The sequence below is a fragment of the Muntiacus reevesi genome, chromosome 2 (assembly GCF_963930625.1).
Source record: "Muntiacus reevesi chromosome 2, mMunRee1.1, whole genome shotgun sequence".
In the NCBI taxonomy this organism is placed as follows: domain Eukaryota; kingdom Metazoa; phylum Chordata; class Mammalia; order Artiodactyla; family Cervidae; genus Muntiacus; species Muntiacus reevesi.
The window spans coordinates 56589650-56605067 of NC_089250.1; the positions used below are offsets into that span (position 1 = coordinate 56589650).

The window sequence follows — 15418 nt, forward strand, 5'->3', positions numbered from 1 at the left end:
TGAGGTTTCTAGGGAGCACTGGGAAACACATCCTTCCTGGATATCTGTGCTCACTGCTAATCCTGTGCTTGTTTCTGCTTTAAAGCTGTTGACATGTTGCCGATACCCTGGGGAATGACTGTGGAGGGGTCCTCAGAGCATGTTTTCCCTCCTGAAAAGCAGGCCCAGGGGTGTTGGGGTACAGACACACCTGGCCAACCACTTCATCTTAACAAGGATGGTGAGAAAGGAGATGGAAGGCGACAATAAGGGTTTAGAAAAATATTTAAAAATGAGATCACATTGTGTCTTTTAAAGCTATCCTTAAAATTTCCCAAGGTATGAAAAAAAATTCAGAGAGTCTATTTCGCCTTATTCATTGCATTAGCCAAGAATGAATGCATTACAAGAATGTTCCAGAAGGGAAGAACTGATGAAAATGTCTAAAGGCTGTTTTGTGTTCTTTGCAACAACATCCCATGAACACGTGTTGGGGGGAACTCTGTCTTCGGGGGGAGGCCCAGAGCTTGTCCTTTCCTGGGCATGGGCACTGGGGCTGGTGGCCTGCCCTTCCTTCCCCAGGGGCTGGGGTCTCCAGCTGGACTCAGTATATGCCTTGTTTCGGCCAGTTTAGCTCCTTGGCATATGCCCCTTTGCAGCTTCTGATCTCATAGTCATGCTCCAGACACTTGTTCAGGCCCGGCACCCCGGACCGCCAGCCGATGAAGCCCTGCGTCGTCTTCGGGACTGGGGGGGAGGGGAGCACCTGCAATAGAAAGGCAGAGGGTGAGTTGCCTTGGGCCACAGCCACAGGAGGTGTGTTTACAGAGGTACCAGGATCGGTATTCGAGACCTGGTGTGGAAAAGACAGAAAGAACCCTGGTAGAGGCCACCAACAGACACACAGGTCAATGGAATAGAACAGAGAGCCCAGAAATGAACTTGCACTTCTATGGGCCCTTACTCCACCTGAAAGGAGGCAGGATATATAGTGGGGGAAAGTCATCCTCTGGGATACACGGAGCTGGGAAAACTGGACAGTTACCCAGTGGCTCAGTGGGTAAACAATCTGCCTGCAATGGAGGAGACACAGGTTTGATCCTTGGGTGGGGAAGATTCCCTGGAGGAGGAAATGGCAACCCACACTTTAGTACTCTTGCCTGGATAATCCCGTGGACAGAGGAGCCAGGTGGGCTACAGTCCATGGGGTCACAAGAGTCAGAGATGAGTTGGCAGTGAAACAACAATAACCTGCAAAAGAAGCAAACTGGTCTGCTTCTCACATCACGCACAGAAGTGAACTCAAATGGATCAGACTTAAAGCTAAGATCTGAAATAATAAAACTTCTAGACGAAAATATTGGCAGCACACTTTTTGATGTTGGTCTTAGCAATAATTTTTTGGATATGTCTCCTAAGGCAAAGGGAACATAAACAAGTGGGTACTACATCAAACTAAATGGAAACTATCAACAGGACAAAAAGTCCGCCTACTGAATGGGGGAAGATATTTGCAAATATATCTGATTAAGGGTTAATATCCAAAATGTACAAGGAACTCCTATAACTCAGCATCACAGAAACAAACAACTGGATTGAAAGGTAGGCAGAGCACCCGAGTAGACATTTTCCCAAGGAAGATATACAGCTAGTTAACAGTCACACGAAAATGTTCAGTGTCACTAAACATAACACTTGTCAGAGTGGCCATCATCAAAAGGACAAGTGATGTGTTGACAATGATGTGGAGGAAAGGGAACCCTCATGCACTGTTGGTGGGATGTAAACTGGTGCAGTCACTGTGGAAAACAGTTTGTCAGAAAAGTAAAAGTAAAACTATCGTAGGATCTAACAATTCCACTCCTGGATATTTATCTAAAGTAAATGAAAGCACTAATTCAAAAAGATATCTGCAACTCTATGTTAACTGAACATGTTAAAGAAAGCTGAGCACCCAAGTGTTGATGCTTTCCAAATATGGTGCTGGAGAAGACTCTTGAGAGTCCCCTGGACAGCAAGGAGATCAAATCAGTCAATCCTAAAGGAAATCAACCCTGAATATTCATTTGGCCACCTGATGCAAGAGCCAACTCATTGGAAAAGACCCTGATTCTGGGAAAGATTGAGGGCAGGAGGAGAAGGGGACGACAGAGGATGAGATGGTTGGAGGGCATCACTGACTCAATGGACATGAGTTTGAGCCAACTCTGGGATATAGTGGAGGACAGAGGAGCCTGGTATGCTGCAGTTCATGGGGTCACAAAGAGTTGGCCATGACTTAGAGATTAAACAACAATAAATGTTAACTGAACCATTATTTGCAATAGCCAAGATAAGGAAGCAACCTAAGTGCCATCAATAGATGAATGAATAAAGATGTGGTCTGTACACACAATGGGATATTACTCAGCAATAAAACTAACAAGATCTTCCCACTGGTGACTACATAGGTGGGCCTAGAAAAACTCTTAGCAGTGAAATAAGTCAGACAGAGAAAGACAAGCACTGCATGATTTCACTTACATATGGACTCTAGAAAACAAATGTCCAACAGAAACAGTCACAGAAACAGAGAAGTTGCCAGAGGGGAGGTGGAGGAGGAGAGAAACAGGTGAGGGAGATTAAGAGGTACAGACTTCCAGCTACAAAATAAATGAGTCATGGAATGAAACGTACAGTGTGGGGAATATAGTCAGTAATTATGTAATATCTTTGTATGGTGACAGATCATAACTAGACTTGTGATCATTTTGAAATGTTTAGAAACACTGAATGACTATGCTGTATAACAGAAACTAACAGTGTTGTAGGTCAATTATACTTCTAAAACAAACTCATAGGAAAAGAGATCAGTTTTGAGGTTACCAGAGGAAAGGCTGGAGAGGAGGGGGATAGGATGAAGGTAGTCAAAAGGTACAAGCTTCGAGTTATAAGATAAAAAATACTAGGGATGTAATGTACAACATGATAGATATGATGAATGCTGCTCTACGTTATATACAAAAACAGTTACGATTAAGAGAATAAATCCTAAGAATTCTCATCACAAGGAGGAAGGTTTCTCTAGTTCTTAAATTTTGTATCTGTATGAGATGATGGATCTTTACTAATCCAAGTGTGATCATCATTTCATGATATATGTAAGTCAACTTCTGATGCTGTGTATTTTATACTTACTCAGTGATGTATGTCAATTATAGCTCAACAAAACAAAGAAAAAAAATCAGAAAAGACAGAAAGAAGAGCCAGTGTCGCTAAGTAAGCTTCACTGAATGTAGGCATGCTCCAACCCGCTGGACTCAGAGATCACATGTTCCTTGAAAGTAATGATCGATCATCAAACATGTCTTTTTATCTCGTAATGTTTAACATATTTAATTCATGACCTCCAGTAAAATAACTTTTATTTGGTAAAAGAGCAAAAAAAGAGAAACAAAAGCAAGGTGCAGACATATAAAATATTATAATTCATAGTTGTCGTTCAGTTACTAAGTCATGTCTGACTCTTTATGACCCCATGAACTGTAGCCCGCCAGGCTCCTCTGTCATGGGATTCTCCAGGCAAGAATACTGGAGTGGGTTGCCATTTCCTTCTCCAGGGGATCGGCGACCCAGGGATCAAACCTGTATCTCCTGTATCTCCTGCACTGGCAGGCAGGTTCACTACCACTGAAGCACCAGGGAAGCCACAGTTTATAGTATAAAATATATGGCAATATTGTCAGATGGTATCCTGGCAGTTATAGACCTTCCAGGTTTGACTAGAAGGCTTTATGATACGTGTGTAAACACACACACATTGATACACACACCAAACCATAGATACCACAGGAGTGAAAAAAATTGATTTTAATTAAAAACCAAAAAGGAAATGGGATTCTATCTGAAATGAAAAAAACACAATTTCATTTTTCAATTCCTTGAAATCTGAAAAATTTTTGGAAAATGAGGGTGAATGCTTATGCAGGTTTTGCCTTTCTATTTGAAATAACCTTCTGTTCTGCTCTTATCAGGGGATTTGAACCAAGACAGCAGTGAGGAATATTCATTCAAGCAGAAGAACTGAGATGAAGAGGTTTAATATGCTTGGGGTTATGAGTTCACGCTTAGCTCAAAGGATCTTTGAGTGAGGCAGTGGCGAGAGGGGACAGTCCTGGTGGGCCACCTGCCACTGGTGGATGAAGCCCCTTAACATATGTTCTTGATGAACTATTAACATTAATCTCCTGAGAGGCCCCGCGCAGGGAGGGTCATGAACAGATGCTGGCGGGGCCAGTTTCCTCCAGCCAGCAAGTTCTCTACAATGCTGGTCCAGTCTGGCTGTCAGGCACACAGACTAACTTTCAAGTCCAGCTTGTAAGAGAAATGCAGTCAGAATCCACCCCGGGAGCTCACACTTCACCCATCAGACTGGCAAAGAGATGAAGACACCAGCGTCAGCAAGGGTCTAGAGGGAGAACCTGTGAAGGGCAACATTACCAGTATCTATGAAAAAGGAAAATGCAAACACGCTTTAACCTGACAATCCAGCCCTTAGCATTTATCCTAAGACATCCTAATACCTGCACGTGCACATGCCAAGATTAGCATGGGAGACTGACTGAAGCCCTGTGTGTGACAGACATGCCTGGACACAGCCTACATGTCCATCCCCTGAAGACCCATTTGGTCACGGCCCCTCCACACCATGGAAAACCACACAACAGTGTAAAAGACGGAGGCAGCTGTGGATTCTGAGATGGAATGACTTGGAAGATAAACTGCTAAGAGAAAAACGAGGTATAAAATGTGTAAGATATGGTATAAACTGTGTATATTAGCTGCTCAGTTGTGTCCGACTCTTTGTGACCCCTTGAACTAGAGCCACCAGGCTCCTCTGTCAATGGGATTTCCCAGGCAAGATTACCGGAGTGGATAGCCTTTCCCTTCTCCAGGGGATCCTCCTGACCCAGGGCTTGAAACCGGGTCTCCTGCATTGCAGGCAGATTCGTTACCAGCTGAGCCACCAGGGAAGCCTGTCCAGGGTTAAGGGAAGGGTTATATAAATTACAGTCGATCCATACAATTGAGAAAAATGCAGTCATTAATATATTAATGATTCGGAATGCTATTGGTAACTGCATGGAAAGATAAATAGGATATATTGTTGAATGAAAAAAGATTACAAAGCAGTCTATGGAATTTTATTTTTAAATATGTATATATGCATGTGTGTATGAGTTTGTGCGTGCATGTGTGTTGTGTGTGTGTGTTGAAGGAGTAGCTGAGGATAGCACTTAAAAGCAGGGCTCTGAAATCAGACACACTTGACGTTGGAAAAGTTGTTCAGTCTTTGTCAGCTTCGGTTTCATCTGCAAAATGGGTTTGATGGCAATTATATCCATTCTCCAGGGATGTTGTGGAAATAAGATAACCATGTAAAGCACTCAGTGTGGGGAGCAACTAAAGGGCAGTTATAAAAGAATATGAGCTAGCATTTATTGGTGGTACATGGAGGTGTAGAAGGCATCTGGAAGAACTTCCCAAAATGCTAACCATGGGTCAGTGTATATATATATATGGATATTTTAATTTATGATTTATATTTTGCTGCATTTCTAGAAAAATCAGCAAGTCTCTTTTGCTGTGTAATCAGTAGAGGAACCCTCTCAATATCTCAGTGGAATGCATTCTTTCATTCATCCAGCTAATAGGTTGTACCCACTGAGCGCCTAACTCAAACAAGCTGGCCATCCCATCTGACCCTGAGGGTGTCAGAGAAAGAAAACCCAGAATCGAACTCGCCCATCCCTGGCCTCCTTTATCCTGAGTTTTCATCCCCTCCCCACACCGGGACACAGAAGTGCCTGCTCCATAGCTGGATGGAGAGCAGAACCCAGGATTAAAGTGACAGACCCATGAGAAGGGCTTTCTGGGTGGCTCAGACCATAAAGAATCTGCCTGCAAGGCAGGAGACCTGGGTTCGATCCCTGGGTTGGAACGATCCCCTGAAGGAGGAAATGGGTACCCCCTCCAGTATTCTTGACTGGAGAATCTTATGGATAGAGGAGCTTGGCAGGCTACAGTTCATGGGATCACAGAGAGTCAGATACAACTAAGCCACTAACACTTTCACTTTTCCCATGAGAGGAGACTAGGGATATACAGAGCTCAGAAACTTCTAGAGACATCTACCCCACATTCACATCTGACTGGTCTTTGGTGGGAACACCATCTATGTCTTCTCCCCTCTGGATGACCTGGTCACTCACTCAGCAACAAGAGTGACCTTTTACAAAGGTAGTTCTCAATATTCTGCGGCCCTGCTTCCCTCTGCAAATCAGGCTCAGATCCCAGTTCCTTCCTCTAGACTCCAAGGTCCTGCACATATAGGGACCAGTAACCTGCTGTGTCTCCCACGTGTGGGCTTAGGAAGGACTGGAAACCCATGTCCCTGTGGCCTGGGTACTGCTGTATCCTTACCTGTGCCCAAGGCTTGGCCCACCTGAAGCAACACCGTTTCCGGTGGGGTGGATTTCTTACTTAGGAAAACAAGTACTTAAAAAGACTTTGCGAACCTTGATGTATTTCTCCACTGGGGTCACTGGCCGGATGCGGAACCGCTCGGGAAGCTCGATTTTGGGCTTTGGGGTGGCTGATTCTTCTTCACACTTGATCAGCTGAAACACAATCCCCAGAGGCGGGGCCCCACAGGCTGAGACCTCGGGAGCTTCCTTTCACGGTCCCCCCAGAACAAGACTCTTCACAGGTGACAAAGGCGGGACTCAGGCCAATGTTAGAAAGGGGCAGAGTGGGGACCTGCAGGCAGCCCAGCTCAGGCCCAGGCTCTCGCAGACTGCCCATTTACTGCCCCGCCCATAATGTGAGAACATGTTACAGGTTATGGACTCAAACTAAAAACCTGCCAGCAAGGTTGAGGATCAACCTCTAACCTATGAGGACAGCCCCCAACCCCCCACTTTTAATTTTTAAAGCAATTTTGAATTCTTCAAAATCCTGATTTAATTACACATGAAGACTATTAATACAGATTCTTTTATGCATATCATATTAATAAGGGCTCATTTTATGCATAAAATTTCAAATTGTGTAACTCTCCGAGTATTAAGAAAGCTCATTAAGAATGGCATAATTTCAGAGCCAGTGGGACAGGGTGAATTACAAAGGGGGTTTATACTGTCTTGAATCAAGTACGTTTTGAATTATGCGGCCCTTGAGTGATTCTGCCTCCCTCTAGAGAAATGTGGTTTCCTCATGTTGTGGCCTAGGGATCTCGTGGAAGGTTGCAAACCGCTGGCCACCATCCTGGTGAAGCCCACACAAGCCCACATATATGTGGGTCTTTATATGTTGTTTTATAAATGGAGCCACTTTTCTAGATTCAGACATTTTCATTAAAGCATCTGAATTTCCAGACTCTCTTGAACAATCAGAAAATGTAGCTGAGTCTGTCTTGCCTGGGAGCCCTCAGCAGGGCTGATGATGGTGCCTCTGGCTGGGGTCAGAGGTCTCTGCTGGCGTCCCCAATACTCCCTATTTATTATCTCTGGTCCTTTCCTTCATTTCTGTTGTAGGAAATACCAAGAGTTATTTTCCTAATAATCCTGCAGATACTTACTTGGCCTCTCCTCTCTTTCCCTCTGAACCTTACAGTCACTCAACAAGGCGGTGAGGACTATCACCCCATTTTACAGATGGCAAGTCCAAGGTTGAGTAGCCCTGTAATCAACCAGACCAACATCTCCCTTTGGTGCCTTTCTTAGCTGTGTGACTTTGTACTTTTTTGAGCTCAAATCCCTCATTTGTAAAATGGGCCTCAAATAGTATCCTTCTCTGCACAGGGGTTGTCTTATGGATTCAATGAACTGGTTTGGATGAGGCACCTAGAATGTGCCTGGCATTTAGTAAAAGCTCAATAAATTTGTAAATCAAAGGAACTTTCAGGTGTCAGCCATCTTCATTTATAACATGCTCTATAAATTTATTCCTTTAAACACTTCATAACCATTTATCCTTGGAAATGATTGGGTCTATAACCTCCAGGGTCATCAACTCTACATTTACCTCCTCGAGGGGGGTTGATAAAAATCCCCAGTTCTGGGCCCAGTTTTGCCGTGCTTCGTTTTCAGCCTTCAGGCGATATTTCCTGAAGGGAAAAAAAAGTTCTTATGTACAACATTTGAAAAGGGTTGACATAGCAAACCCTAAAAGGTGCCCTGGGGAGAATTTGACCTTCATCGATGCACCTGGACTGAGTGATGATTCCAAGACAGGGAGGGAGTGGAAGGCCCTGTCTCTGGGGGATTGTCACTCATGAAAGGGAGACACGTGTCTCAGAACCAGAGATGCTGGTTGGATGGTACATCACGACCAGACAATACTGGGGCTGCCTCTGCCCTAGGGGTCATCTCGATACTGGATCCCTTATTTTAGGGGCCCTTGGACCTATAGTAATGGGGGAGTGGTAAATCATGATGGAGGTACAAGTAAAGTTGCTTTGTTTTCAGAGCAAGGACCAGGGCAGAGTGAGGTACTAGGGTGCAAAATTTAAGGAGGCACCCATTCCCAGTTCCTTCAAGGGCAGAGCCAGAACCTGCATAACCTTGACATGGATCCCTCCTTAAACATGCACCCCAGGCCCTTCGTTTGTCCCACCCTAATCCTGGCCCTGCTTTTGCTGCACATGTAATATAATTTATACATAACTACTCACGAGCTGAGGTGAGTTCCAGTTGAAGCGCAGGTGTGTCTTTTGCAAAAAAACTGATTAAATATTTATTCATTTTGATTTTCGAGTTTCCTTTCTTATTTTGAAACCAGGGTCTGCACCCCAAGCCCCCTCTAATGTCCTAACAGTTTCTGAGGCCCAAGCTATTTCCCCAGGGGCTGAGCACCTAAATCAGTTCAGTTAAATCACTCAGTCATGTCCGATTCTTTGCGACCCCATGGACTGCAGTATGCCAGGCTTCCCTGTCCATCACCAACTCTCGGAGCTTGCTTAAACTCATATCCATCGAGTTAGTGATGCCATCTAACCATCTCATCCTCTGTCATCCCCTTCTCCTCCCGCCTTCAATCTTTCCCAGCATCAGGGTCTTTTCCAATGAGTCAGTTCTTCACATCAGTGGCCAAAGTATAGGGGCTTAAGCTTTAGCATCAATCCTTCCAATGAATATTCAGGACTGATTTCCTTTAGGATTGACTGGATTGATCTCCTTGCAGTTCAAAGGACTCTCAAGAGTCTTCTTCAACACCACAATTCAAAAGCATCAATTCTTCAGTGCTCAGCTTTCTTTATGGTCCAACTCTCACATCCATACATGACTACTGGAAAAACCATAGCTTTGACTAGATAGACCTTTGTCGGCAAAGTAATGTCTCTGTTTTTTAATATGCTGTCTAGGTTGACCATAGCTTTTCTTCGAAGGAGCAAGCATCTTTTAATTTCATGGCTGCAATCACCATCTGCAGTGATTTTGGAGCCCCCCAAAAATAAAGTCTGTCACTGTTTCCATTGTTTCCCCATCTATTTGCCATGAAGTGATGGAACTTTAGTGCAATACCACTAGTGGGCATACACACTGAGGAAACCAGATCTGAAAGAGACACGTGCGCCCCAATGTTCATCACAGCACTGTTTATAATAGCCAGGACATGGAAGCAACCTAGATGCCCATCAGCAGATGAATGGATAAGGAAGCTGTGGTACATAAACACCATGGAATATTACTCAGCCGTTAAAAAGAATTCATTTGAATCAGTTCTAATGAGATGGATGAAACTGGAGCTCATTATACAGAGTGAAGTAAGCCAGAAAGATAAAGAACATTACAGTATACTAACACATATATATGGAATTTAGAAAGATGGTAACGATAACCCTATATGCAAAACAGAAAAAGAGACACAGAAGTACAGAACAGACTTTTGAACTCTGTGGGAGAAGGTGAGGGTGGGATGTTTCGAAAGAACAGCATGTATATTATCTATGATGAAACAGATCACCAGCCCAGGTGGGATGCATGAGACAAGTGCTCGGGCCTGGTGCACTGGGAGGACCCAGAGGAGTCGGGTGGAGAGGGAGGTGGGGGGAGGATCGGGATGGGGAATACGTGTAACTCTATGGCTGATTCATATCAATGTATGACAAAACCCACTGAAATATTGTGAAGTAATTAGCCTCCAACTAATAAAAAAAAATAAATAAATAAAATAAAATAGAGTAGTTCATCAGAAAAAAAAATGAATGTTGAGTTTTAAGCCAACTTTTTCACTCTCCTCTTTCACTTTCATCAAGAAGCTCTTTAGTTCTTCACTTTCTGCCATAAGGGTGGTATCATCTGCATATCTGAGGTTATTGATATTTCTCCCAGCAATCTTGATTCCAGCCTGTGCTTCATCCAGCCTGGCATTTCGCATGAGGTACTCTGCATATAAGTTAAATAAGCAGGGTGACAATATACAGCCTTGACATACTGCTTTCCCTGATTGGAACCAGTCTGTTGTTCCATGTCCAGTTCTAACTGTTGCTTCTTGACCTGCATACAGATTTCTCAGGAGGCAGGTAAGGTTGTCTGGTATTCCCATCTCTTTAAGAATTTTCCACAGTTTGTTATGATCCACATTGTCAAAGGCTTTGGCATAGTCAATGAAGCAGAAGTAGATGTTTTTTAGGAACTCTCTTGCTTTTTCAATGATCCAACGGATGTTGGTAATTTGATCTCTGGCTCCTTTGCCTTTTCTAAATCCAGCATGAACATCTGGAAGTTCATGGTTCATGTACAGTTGAAGCCTGGCTTGGAGAATTTTGAGCATTACTTTGCTAACATGTGAGATGAGTGCAATTGTGCAGTAGTTTGAATATTCTTTGGCATTGCCTTTTTTGGGGATTGGAATGAAAACTGCCCTTTTCCAGTCCTGTGGCCACTGCTGAATTTTTCAAATTTGCTGGCATAATGAGTGCAACATTTTAACAGCATCATCTTTCAGGATTTGAAATAGCTCAACTGGAATTCCATAACCTCCACTAACTTTGTTTGTAGTCATGTTTCCTAAGGCCCACTTGACTTTGCATTCCAGGATGTCTGGTTCTAGGTGAGTGATCACACCATCGTGATTATCTGGGTCATGAAGATTTTTTTTGTATAGTTCTTCTATGTATTCTTGCCACCTCTTCTTAATATCTTCTGCTTCTGTTATGTCCATACCGTTTCTGTCCCTTGGTATCTCTAATTTTCTTGAAGAGATCTCTAGTCTTTCGCATTCTATTGTTTTCCTCTATTTCTTTACATTGATCACTGAGGAAGGCATATTTATCTCTCCTTGCTATTCTTTGGCACTCTGCATTCATATGGGCATATCTTTCCTTTTCTCCTTTGCCTTTCCCTTCTCTTCTTTTCTCCGCTCTTTGTAAGGCCTCCGCAGACAACCATTTTGCCTTTCTGCAATTTTTTTTTTCTTGGAGATGGTCTTGGTCACTGCCTCCTATACAGTGTCATGAAGCTCCGTCCACAGTTCTTCAGGGACTCTGTCTATCAGATCTAATCCCTTGAATCTATTTGTCACTTCCACTGTATAATCGTAAGGGATTTGATTTAGGTCAAACCTGAATGGTTTAGTGGTTTTCCCTACTTTCTTCAATTTAAGTCTGAATTTGGCAATGAGGAGTTCACGATCTGAGCCACAGTCAGCTCTGGATCTTGTTTTTGCTGACTGTATAGAGCTTCTCCATTTTCAGCTGCAAAGAATGTAATCAATCTGATTTTGGTATTGACCATCAGGTGATGTCCATGTGTAGAGTCTTCTCTACACGTGTTGTTGGAAGAGAGTGTTTGCTATGACCAGTGTGTTCTCTTAGCAAAAGTCTGTTAGCCTCTGCCCTGCTTCATTTTGTACCACAAGGCCAAATTTGCCTGTTGCTCCAGGTATCTCTTGATTTCCTATTTTTGCATTCCAGTCCCCTATAATGAAAAGGACATCTTTTTTTTGGATGAACATGGCCCTGCCCATTTGAACAAGACCCAGTTTTCTCCACAGTCAGTCTCTCCCATCAGGAAACTTTCATAAGCCTCTTATCCCTATCCCTCAGAGGAAAGAGAGAATGAAAACCACAATCACAGAAAACTAGTCAAACTGATCATATGGACCACAGCCTTGTCTAACTCAATGAAACTATGAGCCATGCCATGTAGGGACACCCATGAGGGATGGGTCATGGTGAAGAGTTCTGACAAAATGTGATCCACTGGAGAAGGGAATGGCAAACCACTTCAGGATTCTTGAGAACCCCATGAACAGTATGAAAAGGCAAAAAAGATAGGACACTAAAAGATGAACTCCCCATGTCAGTAGGTGCCCAATATGTTACTGGAGAAGAGTGGAAAAATAACTCCAGAAAGAATGAAGAGATGGAGCCAGTGCAAAAACAACGCCCAGTTGTGGATGTGACTGGTGATGGAAGTAAAGTCCGATGCTGTAAAGAACAATAATGCATAGGAACCTGGAATGTTAGGTCCATGAATCAAGGTAAATCGGAAGTGGTCAAACAGGAGATGGCAAGAGTGAACATCGACATTTTAGGAATCAGTGAGCAGCTAAAGCTGAGTCTATTTCCAAAGAAACTGTAACATGAGACAAAAATATGAGCCATATATGTATTTAAAATGTTCTAGAGCCACATTTTTTAAAAAGTGAAAATAAACTAAGATCATGGCATCCTGTCCCATCACATCATGGCAAATAGATGGGGAAACAGTGGAAACAGTGGCTGACTTTATTTTTCTGGGCTCCAAAATCACTACAGATGGTGATTGCAGCCATGAAATTAAAAGACGCTTGCTCCTTGGAAGGAAAGTTATGACCAACCTAGACAGCATATTAAAAAGCAGAGACATTACTTTGCCAACAAAAGTCCATCTAGTCAAAGCTATGGTTTTTCCAGTAGTCATGTATGGATGTGAGAGTTGGACTATATAGAAAGCTGAGTGCCAAAGAATTGATGCTTTTGAACTGTGGTGTGGGAGAAGACTCTTGAGAGTCCTTTGAACTGCAAGGAGATCCAACCAGTCCATCCTAGAGGAGATTAGTCCTGGGTGTTCATTTCAAGGACTGATGTTGAAACTGAAACTCTAATACTTTAGCCACCTGATATGAAGAGTTGACTTATTGGAAAAGACCCTGATGCTGGGAGGGATTAGGGGCAGGAGGAGAAGGGAACAACAGAGGATGAGATGGTTGGATGGCATCACCAACTCAATGGACATGGGTTTGGGTGGACTCTGGGAGTTTGAGATGGACAGGGAGGCCTGGCGTGCTGTGGTTCATGGGGTTGCAATGAGTCAGAAATGACCGAGCGACTGAACTGAATTGAGAGGCACATTTTTTAAAAAGTGAAAGTAAACAGGTAAACTTAATTCATGGGGTTGTAGTGAATCAGAAATGACTGAACGACTGAACTGAAATGAGAGGCACATTTTTTTAAAAGTGAAAATAAACAGGTAAACTTAATTTTGGTGTCACTTTTTAGGGGCATGAAGTTTTTGAAATCTAGTGTTTTACATTTACAGCTCATTTCAATTTGGAATAGTTACCTATCAAGTGCTCATTAGCCACTTTGACACGGGGCAGAACAGTCTAAGGGCTTAACTGGCTCTGTTCATCAAGGATGGGCCATCTGATTTGAGTCCTGAAGGATGAGTAGGAGTTTGTTTGGTGGGGAAAGAGAAAAAAGGGCATACTAGGCAGAGGAAACAGACCCTGCTATGGTCTGTTTAATATTTCCTACTGTGGGTACTTAGATAAAAATAAATATTAAAAAAATAGCATGTATTTATTGCAAATAATACTGGCTTTGCATTTTCAAGAGTGATATAAAGTTTTCTATAAAAAGAAGTTCATTAGGTAAAACCAAGCTAATTTAAAGAAAAATATGAAGTGACTATTACAGGATTTTCAAGGGAATGGTAAAAGTCTTAAGAGATGAAAACAGGATAACTGAAGTTTAAGAGGTTAGCAGTGATGGTTTGTTGTTGCTATATATCACCTGGAGAAGGGAAATGGCTACTCAGTTCAGTATTCTTGCTTGGAGAATTCTGTGGACAGAGGAGCCTGGCAGGTTACAGTTCATGGGGTTGCAAAAAGTTGGACGCTACTGAGTGACTAACACTGTATTTCCTTACTTGCATCTAAATTAGTAACTTTCCATATTGGTTAAAATTTCAAAGAGATGGAATATTACCTAGCAATGGGACAGAAAGGCAAATAGAAAGATCCATTATAGCTGTCTACTGAACACGAATCTTTTAGAAAATGGATTTAATTCTTTAAAACTTCTTGTTAAAAAACCAGGATAAGCAAGAGTAAATGTAAAGTGCTCTCTTTCGAACTGAACAAATATTAAGATTTTTAAAAACATTGGGTAAATCTTAAAAATAAGCACTCAACCGTCGGCTCTCAACAAGCAAAGCTTTGCAGAGGGCTGTAGAGCCAGATGCAAAACGTTTCGCGCCTTTGTGGTGCGCCAAGAAGAGAAAGAGAAAGGCTCTTTCGTCAATGCCCCCTTTCCGCAAGGCACCCTGACCACCTCCAGCACACGCTCCTAGCGCCCAGAAGTCGACCACTTCCAGGACTTGGTGGGAAAACCGAGGCCGCCAGGTGAGCACACTTTAGGTGGGAACTGCCCAGTCCACTGGGTTGCCGAGTCCCGGGCGTTACCAGATCGCATCCTGGGCCACGAGGTTCATGCGCTCGGCTGCAGCCGTGCTGATCGGTTTCTGTGCCATGGGGCCTGGGGTCTTGGCACGCCCCCGCGCGTTCAGGCCTCGGGCTCAGCGTCTCAAGTCTCCTGGGAGACCGGTTGCTGAGCAACGCGGGACGCGGAGGCGGAGCCGGGCCGCACCTGGAGAGATTGGGGCAGCTGGTCTCTCCTCTCCAGGCGTCAGGGCTCCTAAGGACAACCTCGGTCCATAGATACGCTTTTCGCGCGCCTCCCTGCCCACCTGCTTTGTCCGGGGCTGCCTCAGCCCTCCTCCTCTGCGGAAAACCTTGGGGAAACCTCAAGACCTTACACCCCCTCCTCCTTTTAGACCTGTCACGCAAGTATACTCGCCAAGTGTACCAAGCCTAAGAGTACCGAGCTTAATAAATTCCGTCATAGAGACTCCTGTAACCGCCGCCTGGATTACGAAATGGGTCACCCCAGCCCACCTCTTTTGTCGACTTCTCTTAGCAGAGATTTTCTTTTTTTTCACCATGATTAGTACTTGTAAGTGAAATCATCCCAGTGTCGTTTTTCTCTGGCTTCCTTGTTCCAGTATTACGTTTGAGAGGTTCATCCGTATTGCCGCGAGTACCCAGGGTGTGGTCACTTCCATGCGGAAGGCACTGGTGCCAATCTCTGGGGCCTCCATGGAAGTGCTGCTGTGGTTTCAGCGCACGTGGC

General features: G+C 43.7%; 1 protein-coding gene across 1 annotated transcript; it reads right to left on the reverse strand.

Annotated features, from left to right (window-relative positions):
• Nucleotides 1-583: 583 nt before the first annotated feature.
• CIMIP1 (ciliary microtubule inner protein 1) lies at nucleotides 584-14759 on the reverse strand. Its single transcript, XM_065919699.1, has 4 exons — nucleotides 14692-14759; nucleotides 8044-8125; nucleotides 6537-6638; nucleotides 584-745 (listed from the first exon to the last, which is right to left on the reverse strand). Exons 1-4 carry the CDS (start codon nucleotides 14757-14759, stop codon nucleotides 584-586), a joined length of 414 nt encoding a protein of 137 aa, XP_065775771.1.
• Between the last annotated feature and the right edge of the window lie 659 nt (nucleotides 14760-15418).